Raw genomic sequence first — 21,291 nt, 5'->3', positions numbered from 1 at the left:
TCATAAAAGAATCTTTCCAAACTCTAATGAAAAGAGTTGTAGTAGATAGACCATTCTATGACTAGGATATTATATGGAGAAATATCACTTAAAAGTGTGATTTAACCGTCGATAAGGTTGAAAAAAAGACGAATGAAAAGCAAAATTACTCGATAACTATATATATGAGGAGATATAAATACCCAATAAAATAAGCAAGCACACAATTTGGTCCACACACCATGATTATTAAGAAAATCAAGGGTATAAGGAAAAGCAATAACAAAAATAATAAGAGAGTTGTCAGGGGATTTCACTAATACGTTGCGATGAAGACAATGAAAAAGTATTCAGTACCGAAGTATGCGAAAAGGTGCACATAACTGATAAATAAGTAAAACTTTATCTACATCGGGTGTCTTTACACCAAATAATACATATAAACTACCATGATTAAACGATAATTAAGATGAGAACTTGTATTAATTATGTTATTTTGATAACTATGTTTGTGAAGATATGTGTCATACATTTATGAGATTTCTACGTTGTAGATCACTGATTTTGCACCCCTCAAAATAAAGGAATTGGTCCGTGGCGTTAGTAGGAAGATGAACAAGTGTGCATATTTTTGTAGATTTTTACAAGGAGACACCATCTACAATCTACATGTCATAGCAAATAAATATACAATCATCGAGCGAGATCGCATAACTACACAGATGTCGCATCAAGACAGTATCATTAGGAACTTGGAAACTAGAGACACCAATGCATAACAAACAAAACCATTAAATTTCTTTTAGGATTCAATGTCATCAAATATAAATTAGACAAAGTTGTTGAGGGCAAGGTGCTGTATGTGAAAATTTAGCACCTGCACAAAACTAACAATGAATCAACATTTACATAATCTCACAATCATGTGTCTATATACTCCGGAGAAAGTAATGTCCTAAGAAGCTCTTTCAAATTAGCTAGTACATGTCGGGGCCCTAAACTTCTGCCGCCAATATAATTCAGAAGCTGTTCTATATCCTGCATACAAAAAAAAAATTGCCAAACTTAATTTCGATCAAAATATCAAAAAACAAACGAAATTAATGCCCGTCAGCAAATTCCACAAAGATTTTCGGCGTTAAGAGAAAAAAAGGGGATGGAAGAATAAGAGAAAAAGTGGGGATCGAAGAATTCAATTACTGACCATGATGATCAACTAAAGCTACACAATCAAATGCTAGCCAGATGAAACTATCGTCTTTTCGTGGATAAAAGGACAAAGATGCCAATGTCTTAAGCAAACAAATGATGGAGCGAAAATATAGACATGACGAGAGGTGTCAATTGGAAGGACACAACCTTGGCTAGCCTTCTGAGTTCTTCCCCCACTACCACAAGTATCACAGCCTATACACACGGTCGAGGTTACCTCGGCTTCCCCCCCCCCCCCCCCCCCCCCCAAGTATGGAGAAGGCAGAGGTTGGTTTGGCAATATCTTAAACAAATAAGTGGTGAACGAAAATATAAACATGATGAGAAGTGCCAATAGAAAGCCAGTAGAACCTCTCAAGAGGTATCAAGCTTTTTAAATGGTACCATGTAATGTTTGGTAATCACCTATACAGCAAGAACAAGTGAACTAAGGATGCATAATCTAGTCATATGATCTACCACCCTCTTCATGGCTAAAAATATTACAACAACAACATGCCCAGTAGAATCCCACAATGTAGGGTCTGGGGAGGGTAGAGTGTACGCAGACCTTACCCCCACCTTGAAAGGTAGGACGGCTGCTTCCGAAAGTCCCATGGCTAAAAATATTATATGGTGAAAACTGTCCATGAGAGGCTAGTAGCATTTCCCAAGAAGTTATCCAAAAAAAAAAAAAGGAGAACAAGAGGTATAATAAATACAACCTACAAGGGCAACAGGTATATGACCTCACTGACAATCTCAAACATCTACTAACATATGAAAAAAATATCCTGGACAAGCTAATAAATGGAAAGAGATAAGGAAAATAGAGTAAATTTCTCTAATCAGGAATCATCCTGTAAAAGATTTTAAATATAAAAAGGTTGCAAAATGAAAACCTATGTACTAATACTATGGAGTGCCCCCCCCCCCCCCCCCCCCCCAAAGAAAAACCTGTCTCTCTAAGTCTCTTCATGGTGCCATAACTTACTATTGTCATTATAACAGGAGAACAAAGTTTACGTTAAGAGAATCACATAACTTAGTGTCTCCTCTGTGGTGGATAACATACTATGACTTGGAATCACAAAACAGGATCTACTCGCCGTTGGATAATATACTATGAATCAATGCTTCATTAGCATCTTCTCATCACGCTAGACAGAAATAAACAGAAAGGAAAGAAGAGACTGTTTTACAACTTTATCTTACTTAAACTTCAAGGCAAATTTCATAATGTACCAAGATTAATAGATGGACATGCCAAACACAGATGTCTAGATTTTAAAAATGCATGTAGTGGTATCAGAGACCCAATTCCATTGAACATGTTGCGTCATAACATTGTCTGAAAGATTGTACATGGAGCATTGATTTCTCAATAAATAAAGAGAGAGAGAGCAGAGATTTTCAATACACTCTTAAAAGGCCCTAGCTGGATATACAGAGGCAGAGAATTAAAAAACAGACCTTATTCAGCAAGAATACAGCATAAGCCGCTCTTGTTGAGTCTTGGCCATCTAAAAATAGAGGAAATTCCACGGGCCTTGAATTAGCGCAAACTGAGGAACTAGATGTTAAATCAGATGATGAAGGAGGTTCTATTGAAGGTGCATAATCACGGATATATGATCGAGATCCTCCTAATCTCAAAGGATAACGTAGAGGAACTTGTAAGTAAGATGCCATAAGTGTGACAACCTGCATGAAGATCGATGGTCCAGATTAATATACAATAGCAAACTAATGCTAATTATAAAGAATGATGACAAAACAATGACACAAAGGCAACCAAGTATCATTGGAAATTTACCCCTTTTATCTGAAAATTGGTGTGTTCCACAGAAGAAATTGAATGACTTCCAATGCAAATCGGACTATGAGCTACCACAACATAAGTGACTCGCTTATAAGCCAACTCTCAAGATAGAATGTCTTCCCACTAATTTTAAGATAAAAACTGACTTTGCCCCTTCCTGATAAAAATATAACTGAATTTGACACTTAATTATGTTGTCTATGGATTTCTATCTGCACATGTTTGCACAAATTCTATCGATTTTTATGTAGATATTTGGAACCAAAAGTCATCTAATAAGAAGTGAAATACTACATTGATTTGGAACAGCCAAAATGGAAAAAGTTTAATTTAAAACAAAGAGATTGTGAAGCAAAGAGAAAGAACACACGTGTGCAACATATCCCAGGGCAGTTGCAGACCTCTGAACCTCCTTCTTAACAGTAAAGAAACTCATCTTCGTGAACACCGTTAAATGTAGACCTGCAATGGTCAAGGATCCTTGATCTAAAGGTTTTGACCCATCAGTGTTACCTGTAAAGGGCAAAAAGAAAACTGAGTTGGCTTTTGTTTTGTTTATTCAAAGTTGTTTACTCTTTGAATTTTCAAGAGATGATTTCAAGATCAAAACTACAAAAGCTAAGACTACCGAATACTCGGTATATTACGCAGAAGGCAACAGGTTTACCAAAATATGACAGCCAATGAGGTTCTCTAACCATCAGCTATAAAATCCTCACACATAAACACCAACAACAACAACAAAAACTATGCCTTAGTCCCAAACAAGTTGGGGTCGACAAAATCCTCACGCATAGCAATACTTAAAAACTCAATGAAACGAAACATAATGTATTTATTTTAACGTAGACATCTTAAATTAATGATCTGTCCAAAAGGACAAACATGGATGCTTTTAGGATGTGAGTCAAGCAACTAGAACTTTTCTAAGAAACTAGAATTCATGGATGTCTACAAATTGTAGCATTTAGGCTTCTTGGAACAGAAGATGAAAATTCTATCAGGACTGAGCTTCCAGACTTGGATCTGCAACATTGAAACCTCAATCTCAGCAAGGTGGAGATGTTCTTGCTGCAGCTTCTCGGGAAGGGCAGGGGAGTTAACAAACAGAATAAAAGAGCAAGGTCAGATAGAACAAACCCCACCGATTCTCTTGAAATGAAGCCCAAAAACAAACCAAGTAAAAGAAAGTGAATTTCAAAAGTAGTTCAGGTTTTTGGGGGAAATGAAAATGAATAGCCCTAGATGCAGTGCAACTAAAGGAGAAAGATATTACGAAATTTTACGCATGATTCGACAGCATTCATCTAAGTTGGCAAAAATTTTATCAACACCATCTATGAGCTATCCACTATCAAAATTCAATTTATCGAAGTTTTCTTTTATCTTTATTTTATTTTATAAATTCAACATCTTGAGCTCAAGTGGATATTAAACTCAACAGTGGAGAGTCACTGCTCTAATGCACTGAACTACCTACATCTTTGTGGGATGTATTCAAAGGTAGGTAATATTTGTAGAGTAGTCCATACAAGTGTAAATAGGTATTCTTCATATGTATGCACACTATGTTCACAAAGAAAATATGAATCTCTCGATACATTTTCTCCTTTAGTTATATCACTTCCTACTATAATTGGAGCAATAAAAGCTAATAAGACAGATCTGCTCTAAATAGGAGATTATACTATCAGGACAAATTGCTAGATTCTGATGGAACGCTTGTGTGTGCGTCTTTGATTTTCTTTGACAAACAGAATTAAATGCAAGGATCAAGGGGAATGGATTAGGTGAAATGACGGGCTTTTGTGAAGAAGTAGAACCAGAAATTAGGTCGAACTAATACTGCAACAAAAGCAAGTCTATCCAAGGCACCAGGCGGGAATCAACCAGCGGACTCGGCCTAACGTTCCACGAGTTAGGCTTTCAAATGCACTCTAGTAACCGCCATGTTAGAATGATCTTATAGCTTGAGGAAAAAAGAAGCAGACCAAGCTCTTAAACGTTTTCCTCCAAGAAGTGCTTCTTGATCACAGCTATGACCATCTTTCTAACAAGTGAAAGGTCCGACTATATAGTAAGGTAACCACTATCTATATCTTTTGATGAACTCTGCCTTGATAATCAACCCTTTTTAAAATTTTCATATATGAGTGGACTCATAGCAATATAACTCAGATAACATATTGTAGGCTTTCAGCAAACAGAACAAGCCATCATAAGATCCATTACCTGAATTGAAACTGTTGTTGAATGATTCAAGTTCTTGCTCAGGTGACTGTCCAACTGCAACCCTCACGGGATAAAGCAGCTGAACTTGAGACACCATATACTGTTGTCTCGTTCTCAATACTCTCTGCAAGGTTCTAAGATGACCATAACCCCTTTCCCCAGCTAGGGACCTACTTGCATCCTGTGGGGAAAAAATGAAACATTGGGAATTAAATAGTGGTAAAGTGAAGTCCCGAAAATCAGATAGCAGACAGATAAAAATGTAAACTTTTTAACTTATCAGGAAACTTAGAAAGATAAAGTCAGAAATAAAAAGCATAACAGAAACCAATAGTGGTCAGGATGGTGCCGTGAAGTACTCAGAGGAGTAAAAACCAGCACTGGTCTGGATGGCACCTTGAAATACTCAAAGGAGAGCAGTACATCAGAAGAAAAATGAATGAGAAAAACCTACTAAAAGCGAATGTAGCAAAATCCAGATAACAGCAGTACAGTGCCATCTAATTACTCTAGATATCACAGACAATATAATTCTTTTTTCACAGATAATCCCTATGCGCTTCACTGGTTAAAAGGGACGTCGAAAAAATGTTGCAACACCCATTGTATAGCATGATATTTTGGTATCCGTGCGTTTTGATTCAACTTCCCTTTGACATGAAGAAAACAACCCCGGATGCTTTCCTCTGACCAAAATATTCTTAATTCAAAACACCAAAGACATTTAGAGGTTAAATCAGAAGATGGAGGAGAGAACAAAAAAGGGGACAGATCAAACGCATCAAGCTCTATCAAGAAGACATCACAAATAAACCAACAGTCTTACTTCACCCAAAAAAAAAAAAGAACATCCCTTATATATCCTGCTAAAAAGTGCAAGAAAGAAGCATACTTACGACTTTCATACAAAAGAGTGGAGCAAATCAATTTGAAGGAGCTAAAATGGAAACCACTCAGAACTCAGTTTATCCACTCAGAAGAACAAATGGGTTGACATTTGTCCAATTGCCCCACTGTATTTCAAGATAGGATAAAAGTTACTTGATTAAAAAAAAAATCAGATAAAAACCTAACTATATACTTCGCATTCGTTTAAAGTTCAAGCTCATTATTGCTTCCAAATAACCAGTTACAGAAGGAGGTGTGTGTGTGTGTGTGTGTGTGTATAGAGAGAGACAGAGAGAGAGAAAGGAATGAACAATTTTGAAATGCTAGGATACCTGCAAGCGCTTGCTAGCTGCAGAAAGAGAAGTCCCTGCAACCAAAAGTGACCGGATGTCACTACTGAGTTGCTCCTCTTGCTTCTTGACTTTCTCTTTGACAACTTTAGAATGCATCGACATGTTTCCCATCACCAATTTTCTAGAATCTAGTTTTTCTTTCATCTCATCAAGCTCATTCAAACAACTTAGTGACTCTGCTTCTACCTGAGAACCATGTTGCCACCCGCTAACAAGCGGGCTAATTCATTAAAGCCCAAAAAAAATCAAAAGGAAAGGACAGATAGTATGAAAATATAGAAGTCAAAAGCATTAAAACAGCACTTCCTAAATTTACTAGCACAAAATGGTTAGCAGAAGGGAAAAGAGAGGAAGTCCTAAAAGTACAAATCTCATTCTAGTTTAATTTACCAACCCATTATTGAGGCCATATAGTGTTGTGAAAGGCGAGCGCCATCTCGCCAAAGGCGAGAGGCGTGGTGAGGCGGGGCTCTACTGCCTTTTATGGCTGTGGCAAGCTCACCTTCAAAAGGCGCGCCAAAGGCGCTAATGGCGCCGAGGCGAGGCGCCAGTTGTAGCGAGGCGACAGTCCCTTTTTTAAAAAAAAAAAAAAAAAAGCAATTAAAAGAAGTGGAGGGCTTAAATGAAACTTATGTTCAAAAGAAAAACAGCAGCTAGGGTTTTTTTTGTCTCCTCCTCTCTTCTCCTTCAAGGTTTTCAGGTACGTCTCTTTCTCCTTCTTCTTTTTCTTCAGTTCTTCTTCTTTCTTCCTCCTCTATTTTCGACTTCTGCTTCTTCTTCTTTCTTCTTCTTTTTTTCCGGCGATGACTGCTCTATTTCCGGCCACCTCTGCATTTTTTTTTTCCTTCTTCTATTCTCTTCTTCTTTTTCTGTTTTTTCTCCTCTGTTTTTTTCCCCTGTTTTTTTTTTTTTTTTTTTTTTTTCTCAACAGCACCAGTGAGGCAGTGGCTGTTTTGCTTCTGTTTTTTCTGTTCAATAAATGTTTAACTTTTGTTATAAACTTTTGTTGACTCATTCAAGTTCTAGACTTTTAGTATCTACTATCTACTTTTAATTTTTGAATTGAAATATTTGCTAATATGTTATTGCTAGTGAGATTTTGATTATTTACATATGCAATTAAATATTTTAATTTTTTGGTATTTATTGGCGCCGCACTTCAAAAAGGCGAGGCAGGCCCTTGTCGCCTTTTGTCACCGCGCGCCGTCCAAAACACTGAGGCCATAGAGGAGGAACAGTTGTACCTCTTATTAAGACTAAAGAAGAAAAATAATCACTTTCATTTGCCACTCTGTGTTCAAATAATAGTACCACTAGAATATAACTGTGATAATTGAGAATTATGTATCTCCCTTGGTACAGACGTACAGTTACATTTTCAATAAGAACAGATAACTTAGCAGAACTGCTTTGAAATGCTTTCTGTTTCTTTATTTGAGCCGAGGGTCTATCGGAAACAGCCTCTCTACCTCCACAAGGTAGGGGTAAGGTCAGCGTACACATTACCCTCCCCAGACCCAACTTGTGGGATTACACTGGGTTTGTTGTTGTTGTTGTTGCTAACAGATAACTTAGCAAATAAAAATATGCATATGTAGAAATAAATTATATAATTTCACAATCAGGAGGGCGTTGTCATCCAAATTTTCTAGCTACTCCTCTTGCCATGTCAAAAAAGAAAGAAAAATAGTTGACTCTCAAGACATGTTCCGAATTCTTATGTTCATTTTACAACTGGAGTTCAAGTCAAAATGAAAAAATCAAAATTCAAAGTTGTTGAAGACATAATTAAGTAAATAAAAGTATGCCCTCTCTAACAACTAAAGTTTTTAGATGAGGTGATCACATAATTCAACATGGTATCATAGGAATAGATTCTCAGTTCAATCTTTACCTCAACCCCACAATTAAGAGAAAAAAAAATCACATGATTGACCTATGGAATAAAAAAACATATATGCACGTGAAGTGGCATGTTGAAAACATAATTGAAAAAATAAAAATGAGTCCTCTCTCACAGCTTAAACTTTTGCAGAAGTTGATCACACAATTTAACAGAAGTTTCAGAATGTTATAGACCAAAAAAAACAACACAATCACATCAAAGATAAAACAAAAATTCTGATCTTGTTAGATTTTGTTTGCAAGGCTATCCACAGTCATGTTATGGCTTCTCTAGATATTTTGGTTTTTTGGCTAGCTCCCCGGATCTTTTAATTTATCATGTAATGGAGCTAGCATATTTACTTTTGTACTCTTTGCATCTTGTTGATGCCAGTAATGAAACAACAAAAATCTGATCTTGTTACTTATATAGTGAGCTCCTGAAATCCAACATCAGTTTACATATACCCCAAAGAAAGAAGATTACATATAGACTTGATACTTTGAACTTTGGGCATAAAGAAATTAAAAACAACGAAACTTCCTCATTTTCATAGTACTGACTCAGCTACTAAACCAACATCAATTGAAAATGTTATGCTTGTATTTTACAACCTAGTCTACAATAGGATCATTCCCTCTTATAAGTTTGAAAATACAGAAGGCAAAATCAAAATATGATATTCAGAATCTGCCATAAGCCCAAAACCATGCGAGTCATCTGTCATCCACTGTGATTTCATTTAACCATGCATTACGATTTAGCCAATACACTGTGTATCAGAGAGGCATCTCATTTGCCAGATTATCGGTCTTCTTCACACAATAAGTTAATAAGCAAGAGAGAAATAGATAAATTTTATTGTAAAAGAACTCAGTAAAACAAAGAACTGCCATATAGGAACAAGAAAAGGATAAACCCCTCAAACCTACTGGTTCAATTGAGATGATTTAATTGGTTGTTTTTCGTTCTACCATAGGGCATAATTCTATTAGCTTTTCAAAGTAAAAAAGTAAACACAAAGGAACTCCAAAAATAATAAAAGAAAGTACCTAAAACACTTCTACCCACATATATCTTAATCTATTAGTAGACACTTGTACATTAAGTTCCCCCACTGGATTAATACATATATTAACTTTTCAAAATGATCAAAAATTATTAAGATCACTAAGGTTCGTGAAGAATGATGTTGCCCTTGCAATTATAAATGATTGAAATTTATTAATATCGCTAAGGTTCACGAACAATCTTGTAACCTTTGAAAAAATTGTCGTGTAATAAAATGTCTTCTTCTAGCGAAACTCTCTCTTGTTTCTTCCTTCAAAATATGGGATGGCTGATCCTTACTTGAGTGTAGAGTGTTAAATATTTAGGAGCCGTTTGACCATGAGGAATATTCACTTTTTTCCAGAAACTTTATTTCAATATCAGTGTTTGGTCATTAGATCTCCAAATTCAACTAGGAGTTGGATTCCAAATCTGGAAAAGTGCTCCAAACTGATTTTCCAACTCCATCGTCATAAATTCCAAATAAAGTGTCCTCTCCTCTCCTTTGCAAATAGTATAACCAAACACAACTCCCACTTCAAATCCAACTTCATAAATTCCAAATAAAGTGACAAGTATTTGAAATCTATGGCCAAACGCCAACCTAGATGTGTTTTATTAGACTGCAAAGGTTTTCCAAGTTAACGCTAAGCCAGGGTGCCTTTGTAAGTTACGCTAGCAACCCCTTTGTAGGAGAACTTTGCTACCATAATTCAATTTCTACCATAATTTTTCGAAGAATTAATCTAAATAGCCGCCCTCCCAACTACTTCAACTAAAAATAGGTGGCTTATGTATAATATGTGTATAAACGTGTGTTAATCAATGTATAATCTATGTATACCGGCTAGGAAAAGTAAACAATGAACCCGACCGGCTATTTGTGTAAAGATCTCTAACTTTTATTATTCTAGGATTCCTGGTACTATACTCACCCCTTGTGGTTCATTTTCCATGTAGTAAGATTCAGAACTACTACAATAAAGGGCAGCTCGGTGCACTAAGCTCCCGCTATGCGCGGAGTCCGGGGAAGGGCCGGACTACTAGGTCTTTTGTACGAAGTCTTACCCTACATTTCTACAAGAGGTTGTTTTCACGGCTCAAACCCTTACCTCCTGGTCACACGGCAGGAACTTTACCAGTTACGCCAAGACGCACCTTCTCATAACTACTACAATATCATCTTCAAATCAAGCAAACTTTAGAGACAGACAAGAAAAGTAAAAATTCAATAAGAAAGTTCAAGATTTTACCTGTATAAGGGACTGTAATTTCTGCTGAACCAATTGTTTTTTCTGTTTAGCTTCATTAAGAGCAGATGTAAGACTACACAAACGAGCTAATTCTTGTTCATAATCTTCCCACTGTATTAACTTCACATTTTTGTCTTTTTTATTCTGAATTTCTTCACATAATAAAGCTACTTTCTTTGATTCCATTCACAACTAAATCACTTGATTTTGATTGAGTTTTTGAATAATTCAAAAAGGGTAGTAGGAAATTATCATGGTTTTGTTCCCACCACCATATTCTCTTCATCATGGTCTTCCAAATCTTGTTTAAGCTTTTAAAAACCCCATTTTTGAAATCATGAATTAGGGGTTTGAGGAAAAAAGGAGATTTAAAAGGGGAATTATGGGTTTTAGAGAAAAATATTGAGTTGAAGAATTCTCTGGGGTTTGTTTGTTTGGATCGAATGATTTTTTTCAGTTTTTACTTCGATCACTTTCTTGAAATGAGAATTTGGTTTATGTGTTTTTGCTTTTTTTTTTTTTTTTTTTTGGGAAAATGAGAAATAGAGATATTAGAATTATTGTATAGTTAGGGGTTGACATTTTGAAGAGTTTGGAAATAGGGAATAATGGAATTTCCTTGTCATGAAACTTCCGTTTTTGACTTTTTTTTTCTTTTTCCTATTTCTGCACTTCATCTAAATATGAAAATTAAATATTTTTCACTTTATTTGAAACTTTGAAATTGAAATCGGAAAAGGGCCAAATATACCCCTGTATTATTGGAAAAGGGTCAAATATACCCTTCGTTATATTTTGGGTCCAAATATATCCCTGCCGTTATACTATTGGCGCAAATATATCCTTCATCCGTTAAAATTGTCCACCTTGGACATTTTATCCTACGTGGCAGTGACACTTGATGAGGTGGATGTCACGTTGCATTGTCACCTCATCGCCCCTAACCCATTTTACTCCTCTCCTCTTCCACCACTAAAATTTCCACCCCTCCGCCACCATGGCCACCATATACTTACCGCCATATACTCGAGGCTCTATGGAATCATCCTGTTGGATTTTTTTTCTATTTTTTTTTAATTTTTTTTTATTAATTGTACACTTTGCTTAGATTTAGATCTACTTTTTATACCTTTTGAAATACAAAATTATAATCGCAGCTTGAATTAAATAACAATACTTTTGGAAAATCAAATATTTTTGTTGGGTGTGTGTCAATGGCGCCGGTCAAAAAAATATGAACTCAAGTCCATAGGGAATTTTATTTTTTTAAGTCTACATTCTAGTACAATGGTTTTACATTACAATTACCTTAAGGCCATTGTTGATTAAGGACTAATGCCGCTCAACTGATTTTCTAGAGCTGTAAGCTTATGGTGGTTACGGTGGTGGAGGGGGTGGATATTTTGGTGGTGGAAGAGGGGAGGAGTCAAATGGGTTAGGGGTGATGAGGTGGCAATGCCACGTGACATCCACCTCATTGAGTGTCACCACCACATAAAATAAGATGTCCAAGGTGGACAATTTTAATGGATGAATGGTATATTTGAGCCAATAGTATAATGACAAGGATATATTTGAACCCAAAGTATAACGAAGGGTATATTTGGCCATTTTCCGAATTGAAATTGGAGATGAAGTTGAAAGGGAAAATATGGTTTTGGGGAAAGATATTGAGAAGAATTTCTGGGATTGTGTTTGGATCAAATGATTTTTTTTTTTTCAATTTTCTTTTGATCACTTTCTTGAAATGGGAATTTGGTTTCGTTTTGATCTTTTGGGAAATGAGAAATAGAGGAATTAGAATATTGTAATAGGAAATGTTAGGGGTTGGCTTTTTGAAGAGTTTGGAAATAGGGAATAATGGAATTTTCTTGTCATGAAACTACCCTTTTTGACTCTTTTTTTCTTTTTCCTATTTCTACATTTCACCTAAATAAAGATTTGGAAAAAAAGAGAAATTAAATGAAGGGGGGAAAAAGCCTCTATACTCCCTCCATTTCAATTTATACGAAGGTTGATCTATTTAAAAATAAAAATAAAAAACTCTTTATTTGACTATAATTTCAAATATAGATTTTATAATAAAATTTAAATATTTGAAAACTAGATAAAAGTACTATAAGTGTGCATATGAAAAGAATCGGAGAAAATCGTAGTCAAACATAGAATTATTTATCTCCTCAAATAAATACCTTTGAAGAATGAACTTGAGATTAATTGAAGAAAGGAAAAAGGGGAAAAGTGAGTAATTTTTCTCTGTCCTTGGTGGTGTGTGAATAACTTCAAATGAATTATACCTCCTCTTTAATATACCCAAAAAAATTACTAGCATAAATTTTCTTAGAATCTTTTATAAGTTACCTAGCCTAAATATGTCAAAGTAAAACACGAATCTCCTTTGTGTATATGTCCTTCATTTGTTACACATTTGTTTGCTTCACTCTGCTCGAAATGTGAACTATGAAAAATTCCTTTTTAATATATATATATATATATATATATATATATATATATATATATATATATATATATTACTATATAATATAAGAGGGAATGTGAGGACTTTTGTAGTCCTCACAAGAGTTTCCCAAATTTTTAAAAACTTTTTAATTAATTACTTTTATGTCCTAATTTTATTTATTTAAGTAAATTTTTTAATTTTTTATTTTTAAGGTCTACTTTTCAAAAGCTATCGAACCTGGGGACTTTTGTAGTCCTCACAATAATTTCTAATTCTTTTAAAAAAAAAAAAAAATACTTTTAGGTCCTAATCTTATTTATTTAAGTCAATTTTTTTATTTTTTATTTTTAAGGTCTACTTTTCAAAAGCTATCGAACCTTCTACCTCATTTTTCATGTTCTTTGATTTTCTGGTTCGTGCTCGATATCCGCATTTAAGCCCAATTAATCTAGATAATTAGCACTGTATCGCGCCTATTCGGAGGGAACGCTTCCTCCAAAGATTTTTTCCATATCCATGTTCGAACCCCTAATCCCTAATTAAGAGAGGAGCAGCTCCATCCGCTGCACAAGTTAAATTATGTATTTGTCTTAAAAGTTCATTAACTATGTATAGATTATTTATTTAGAACTAAATAACTTCAGAAAATTAGGATACATAAGTTATAAATGTCAAATTCTGGCTCCGCATTTGATTTGAAGTAAATAATTTTATCAAAATGGAAGTTAAAATATTAAAGCAGTGGAATGAAAATTTTGCTTTTATATAATTACCCACTTGTGGGACTACAATGGGTATATGATTGTTGTTGTTGTTGTTGTACACTTGTACTAACACAGATTATATTTTTTTAGTTAAAATATCTATTTTTATATCTTGAGTTTGGGCCCGGACTTAGCACGGGCCTCACATAACTAGTATATATATATATAAAGAACACGTCCGACCAATGACCTTATTTGCTTGGGAGTATTTTTGTGATTGATGAAAGTTGCTTTGTCCGTGCTAAAAAATTTAATTCTAGCATATAATTAATTAGGTAGTTATTAAACCATATTTTAATATGCCTAGGTACATATTTAACTAATGTGTTTGTGCTAATTATGTAAAATTTATTTATAGATTCAATGCGATATTTCAAACATTATAAATAAGCTAAGCCATAATATCCTTTTTGCAAAATCGTTACAGAAAGTATTAAGAGTTTATTAAGCTAAAGTAAAGTGTCTGTTTCAAGACAAGGAGTATAATAAATGCTGGATAAAATCACAATCTTGAAGATTTTATCCAATATCTAAAATTTTGAATTCCTAATTAACTAACAATAAAATATTACTAAATTAAGCTACATTCATATTTGATAAAATAGTTGCCGCATTAATATTTATAGATAATACATGAATTTTTTATTTGCCTTTGTATTCAATATTGAGTTCAATAAAAACATAATACAATTTATAGGCATTTCAATCATAGACGATAGACATGTAAATTCAGCCGGTAATCATTCAACTTTGACTTTATCACATAAAAGTTTTTTTTTTTTTTATGTAAAGTCATCCAACTTAAAATTTATCACACAAAAAATATTTTTCTGTTGTAAATAATATTTAATAGTGAATGTCCATGTATCATTCAAGTACTTTGGTGATCACCAAAGTAAGTTATCTTTTAGTTGGTGATCACCAAAGTAAGTTATCTTTTAGTTAATGATCACCAAAGTAAGTTATCTTTTAGTTGGTGATCACCAAATATATTACTAAATTAGTTTTCCTATAAATAGGACCACTCATGTCCTATTGAAGACACACAGAAGTGAAAGAAATCATATCAATCTTCAAGTCTCTTTCATATATATGTTCTCTTGCATTTTAATTTTATTATTTTATAACACGTTATCAGCACGAAACTCTAACCAATTGAGGAATTGGATGCCGAATATATCCCCGCTACTACTTAGTAGATCCAAAGGTATGATTTGTTGTATTAATTTCTTGGTTCTTAAGAGTGTTATGGATGACCATGTCTAGCTTTGAAAGCTGACTCGGGAAATTAAAGTCCATTAGCTATAGATCAGATTTATACAAAAGGTTAGTAGCTCCTTCATATATCTTATGCTGTTCGTTTTGTTTTTGCTACTAATGATACAATCACGTTATGTTCATTTGATTTAATGAACCAAAATGATTTACTTGACAATTTATACGTCAAAGTTGTTTCTGAAAAACAATAATATTAAGAAGTATATATTTCTCTTATCCATACACGTAATGTATTTAGCATTCAATTACTAAGAGATTCCTCTCGATCTTTGTGACTACTTTTATCCTGCTGATATATGTAAAGATTACATTAATTATATAGCTTGTTGTAATGGAAATAGCCAAAAATATATATATATTATCTTGAGTTTCTTTCACTGTGCAAGTGAGAGAGGGATGCGGATGAGGACAAAGTGCCAAAGTCTCTATCCTTGTGACTTCGGTGACTTATACTATGTTACGTGTACCCAAGCTTCTCTCAATTTGACATGAATGCAAAGGTGTTAACGGTATTTTCACTGAGATTTACAAAAACGGCTTTTGCCAAGGTGAGTAAATTATTATTCTATGTTTTTTTAGTCTTGTTGTACTAATGAGTCAATCCACTTTGTTGGATTCATCAGACCTAAAGGAATCTAATTGGTTCTAGACCTTTTATGTCTCAAATTTGTTCCTGAAGAATAATAATGTTAAGAGATATTATAATATTATTTTCATATCCCTTAATGGTTAAATAATAAGTTGCAAGAAATATATATAGTCATCAGAAGTGACAATATTTTCTATGTCTCGTTGTGTCTAAACTTATTTATGTCTATAACCACCAAAAGTACTAATATTTTCATAAGTGTTGTGGCTATAATTGAAGATAGGTATATGAGAAATATTATCTATATCATGTCACAAAATTGCTCCCGAAAAGCAATATGAAAAATTCGAGAGATATTATGACATGATTTTATGGTCCACTTTGAACTGTAATACAGGTTACAAGAAATGTTCGACCACATGCATTGGTATATTTCATGTCTTGGTAAAACTTAATTTAGTTATGCGTAAAATCATAGAGTGGTACTTTATTTAAAAGACTCAAGAATGAGTCCCGGTGCACTATGATGATAATATAAAAAGTTGGGTTCAAGTCCCATCCCGTTATGGCTTAAAAACGCCTTTATATGAATTAGACATTGGGTTTAAGTCCCGATGTACGATATTGATGATATGATTATGACTGAGCAAATTAATATGCTCTTGTGAAGCCCATCCCACTGACTTTGCTCCATTCCCTGAAGTGAATGTGGTAGCAGTATATGATAAGTCTGAAAGATGAAAAAATATTTGTCATGGCTATATGAATGAACGTGGGCGTGATAAAGGACAAAATAATAATAGTCATCATTATCATAATTATAAAAGGGAAGAACATTATGGGTTCTCAAAATGGTCCTTCAAAAGGTGAAGGTAATTTTTGCCATCAATGTGGTATGAAAGGTCATTGGGAACGCGATTCCTTGTGACCTAATTTGATAAATTATATAAATCCTCCATCAAAATAAAGGAATACAAAGTGGAGGCACACCTGACCTTTCAAAGCGATGTTGAGGTGGGTCATATAAATATGATAAATTCCCAGGCATGACAATAAGTTTATATCAAATTTATGAAACACATATATAATTATAGTCCATTCCTTGAAGAGAATGTGACTTGTGATAAGCATCATGGATGCTGCCCATTCTTAAAAGTGAATGTGGCAAGATATGATAAAAGATATGGATAAATATGTGCTTATGTATGTATATGCTAATACCACAACTCACCTCTAGGGGAGGTTTGAGAGAAATCGTTATTGTGGAATAAGTAGTCATTGATCATCTTGTCGATTATGATTATTGACAGGAAAAGGTTAAAGAGAAATGAGTCTTGCCTATAATAATTTGATCGGAATGATATAAATTTCTCCTTTAAAGGATATGTTCACCATACGGATGGTGTTATGAAATATGTGGTAGTACACAATTAATTGGGAGCTCTAGAAGAGCCAATTTATTACTACTTTGGAGGAATTAAATTGATTATCAAGAAAGCATTATACTGTAGTAAGTCTCAAAGAAACTTACTGAGTTTCAAAGGTATTCGCCAAAGTGGCCATTCATATTGAGACTATAAATGATGGAAAGATTTAATATCTTTATATTACTACAGTCATATAGCGGGTAAGAAATATAAATGTGAAATGTTACCCTGCTTCCCTCCTGTTTGTACTACACAAATATGAGCATGATGATGGAATCGCATGCGATGGTAAACTAGAAGTTTATTGAAATAAATATCAGTTGGCATGACTGGTTGGCCATTCCGGTTCTAATGTGATGCAAAAATAATTGAGAATTCACATTATTATATATTGAAGAAATAAAAGTTTCTTCAAGAATTCTCTTGTGCTACTTGTTCTCATGATAAATTGAAAATTATACCAGCTAAAGATGGGATTGAATCCTTCAATAATTCTGGAACATAAAAAGGTGAATATGGGCCCGTTCACCTGCCATGCGGACCGTTTGCTATTATATGATTTTAATAGATGCATCTATGTTATGGTCACATGTGCATTTGGTATCAACTTGCAGTTTGGTTATTGCAAGGCTGTTTGCTCAAATTGTTAAATTAAGAGCATGGTTCCAAACTATGAAATTATATTGATAATGCTGGTTTACATCCAAGTTGGTTTAGCAGAAATTGCATGTCTCTAGTTATAGCTAAACAATTGGTTATGAGAACAAACCTCCCAAACAAAGTTTTGGTATGAGATGTATTATTTAATATGTAGCAGCTTGTATGCATCAAGCCAACTAGGTTCCCCTATTACAATTGGTTCAAGGTCAGGAACCAAATAATTCCCATATAAAAATGTGAATGTGCGATATATGATTCAATTGCTCCACCATAACGCATAAAAATGGGTCCCCAATTAAGGTTGGGGGTAAATGTTAGATTTCCTAACATTATGGGGAGAGATGATAAGCAGCTGGAAACATAAATTATATATAATGAATTATCACTAGTATGATCCTCGTTTAAAATATAATTCCAGTTAACTGCCAGACGCATTTGCTGACCAAAGTGAAAATCATATTCCAGCTGCAAATGCTCCTACTAGAATTAAAATCCTTGAAGGATAGAGTCTATGGCACACCTGAAGCGTGATAGACCAATCGGTTCCAAAGGTAAATCTCCTTGAAGAAGGAGAGGAGCAAATGATCAAGATGACCATAATAATGAGGCAAGTGCTTTAAAAGAGTACCACGACATAACACTTCATGAAACCTTGGGAAAGGTTCAGGTACCTGAAAATGATGAAAAATGAAGAGATCTCAATAAGTTATGTCGCATGGGAACCGATGTCAAATGACCGTCGACGACATCTTTGATATAATGTAGCGCTCAACATTATTGATAGTAACGAGGATCTTGAATTCAAATCTGTCAAGAAATGTGGACAGATAGATGATTGGCCAAATGAAAATACGCAATTCAAGTATATTTGATTTCACGTGGTAAATATGAAATATTTTGGATCTATAGTCCAAACATTTGAAGATATAATGTCAGTAGGGTATAAAGAAACTTTTGAGCGAAAAGTGAAATGAATTATTAATCCGTAAGATACAAAATACGGCTCGTGCCTTGTGGTATAAAGGTTTTTCGTAAAAGTCTTGACATTATTGTACGGAGATGTGTTCTCCTGTGGCGGATGCAATGAGGTTTCATACAGTCTGGCAGTACATGAAAACTTGAATGCGTATACTAAAATATTTTCATGTCTAGCTAGACATTGAAGTTTATATGAAAATCCTCAAAGGATTGAAAAGGCCTTAAAGCTATTCCATTGAGTACCCCAATGGTTGTAAGATCGCTTAACATAAAGAAAGATCAATTTTGGATCTCACGGAAATGGTTAGAAAGTACCATGTCTTAGTGCAATTAATGCACTAACGTATCCTGCTATTACTATCTATGAGATAATGCTTTTATTGATATGCATGCAAGATCTAGCCTCACTTTTATTCATAGAGACATCAGGATGAATCAAAAAATGATATGAATTTATTGCTTCTAACCAATATTATCAAGATTTGTTGGTTATGAAATGCAGGACATTCATACGATCTTTATAAAGTTAGATCTCAAACAAATTATGTGAGCATGTTAGGATGTTGCCATAATATGACGTTCTACATGACAGTCAATTATACTTATTCAAGTCTGTCAGGATATCAACAACTTTTAAAGCCAGTCGGGAATGTATCTAGAAGCAAGTCAGGAATGTATCTGGCTGAGATCAATAGCTCAGCACATTCTGCAATCATGCGATATTTATTTGGAGATGAAGATTCCAATAATATTATACGAAGCTTGCATAGCTCACTTGAAAGAAGGATATATCAAAGGAGACAGGATAAAGCATTTTGTTAGATTTCTTTTTCAGACACAATCTTCAACAGAAGGTGAAATAAATATTCAATAAATTCGCTCGATTGATAATATGGCGAATCTGTCCATTGAAACATTCCAACCTCAACATTTGAGAAGCTGAGATACAAAATTGGAATGCGTCGTCTCCGAGACAGCAAGTGAAGTTTGATCAGGGGGAGTAAAATACACGTTGCACTCTTTTTCCCTTAACTACGGTTTTTGTCCCAATTGGGTTTTCCTGATAAGGTTTTTAATGAGGCAGCTATCAAAGCGTATTACTAGATATGTGTACTCTTTTTCCTTCACTAGGACTTTTTCCCACAAGGTTTTTCTTAGTAAGGTTTTAACGAGACACATTATCTATTAATGGACATTCAAAGGGGAGTGTTGTAAATAATATTTAATAGTGAATGTCCATGTATCATTCAAGTACTTTGGTGATCACCAAAGTAAGTTATCTTTTAGTTAGTGATCACCAAAGTAAGTTATCTTTTAGTTGGTGATCACCAAAGTAAGTTATCTTTTAGTCAGTGATCACCAAAGTAAGTTATCTTTTAGCTGGTGATCACCAAATGTATTACTAAATTAGTTTTCCTATAAATAGGACCACTTATGTCCTATTGAAGACACACATAAGTGAAAGAAATCATATCAATCTTCAAGTCTCTTTCATATATATGTTCTCTTGCATTTTAATTTTATTATTTTATAACATTTTCTATTTTTTGTTACATAAAAGTCATTCAATTTCAGTAAGTTAATGAAAAAGTATGACATATCACTCCAAAATACTAATTAATTAAAATTATTACAAAAAAAATCAAAATAATAAAAGTAACCGTAAATCATAAACCACAATTGAGATTAGTGAAACAAACGTGGAGAGAGATTTATGAAATTAAAAAGTATTTTTTGTGCGATAAACTTTAAGTTAGATGATTTTTTGTGACCAAAATTAGAAACGTGACTTTTGTATGATAAACACAAAGTTGGATATCGGCCATCGGTTAGGATTGTGGGAATCAAAGTGGATCATATGCTTAAATCTAATAGGAGGATGAGAAAAAACAGAAATAACTATTGTAAAATTGATTGACTATCTTTTGCAAGTCGGTAAATATAAAATTGTATGTTGAAGAAAATAAATTAGTTGAAATTAATTCCTCATATAAACATTTCATCATGAAAACTATTATGAAGTTAGACAAAATTACGGCGATGAGAGGGCTTGATTTGTTTAAAAAATATATATTATATCTTACTTTCATGATCAATCTAAATTTGTTTTAAATAAATAACAAAATATTCTTAAAACTGAAAGATATCTTATGATATAATTTTATTTAGTAACGATTTTCAACATTTTTATATTGGTAGATGACAATAAATGAATATATGGTCACTTGATCCTTAATTTTGATTATCTTAATCATTAATGGTTTCCCATTAGGGAAAAGGAAGAAAAAATATATACCAAGAACATCATTCAAAAGAATACTCAGTGGATATAATTTTATAATATAGCAACATTTTTATACTTTATTAAATAAGTGTATGTAATTATAAATAATATTACCTAATATTTTTTTACGAAGATTAAGGTTGATGGGGAATAACGTGCAGCTGCACGTTTATAGAAACTAGTATATATAAAAAGTC

At 33.8% G+C, this 21,291-nt stretch overlaps 1 protein-coding gene across 3 annotated transcripts; it reads right to left on the bottom strand.

Moving 5' to 3' along the window:
- Window positions 1-753: 753 nt before the first annotated feature.
- LOC132635166 (vacuolar protein sorting 38-like) lies at window positions 754-11,209 on the bottom strand. Of its 3 annotated transcripts, none has more exons than XM_060351436.1 (6): window positions 10,654-11,209; window positions 6,445-6,651; window positions 5,225-5,405; window positions 3,363-3,505; window positions 2,644-2,874; window positions 754-1,017 (listed from the first exon to the last, which is right to left on the bottom strand). In XM_060351436.1, exons 1-6 carry the CDS (start codon window positions 10,837-10,839, stop codon window positions 901-903), a joined length of 1,065 nt encoding a protein of 354 aa, XP_060207419.1. In that variant the 5' UTR covers window positions 10,840-11,209; the 3' UTR covers window positions 754-900. The 3 variants fall into 3 exon arrangements, with proteins under 3 accessions (XP_060207419.1, XP_060207420.1, XP_060207421.1); XM_060351437.1 differs by having other exon boundaries at window positions 6,445-6,685; window positions 10,654-10,852; XM_060351438.1 differs by having other exon boundaries at window positions 6,445-6,673; window positions 10,654-10,852.
- Between the last annotated feature and the right edge of the window lie 10,082 nt (window positions 11,210-21,291).

Source organism: Lycium barbarum, chromosome 4, assembly GCF_019175385.1.
Source record: "Lycium barbarum isolate Lr01 chromosome 4, ASM1917538v2, whole genome shotgun sequence".
NCBI classification, from domain to species: domain Eukaryota; kingdom Viridiplantae; phylum Streptophyta; class Magnoliopsida; order Solanales; family Solanaceae; genus Lycium; species Lycium barbarum.
Note: the sequence above shows the minus strand (reverse complement) of the source record. Positions and strands in the feature narration are given on the sequence as shown.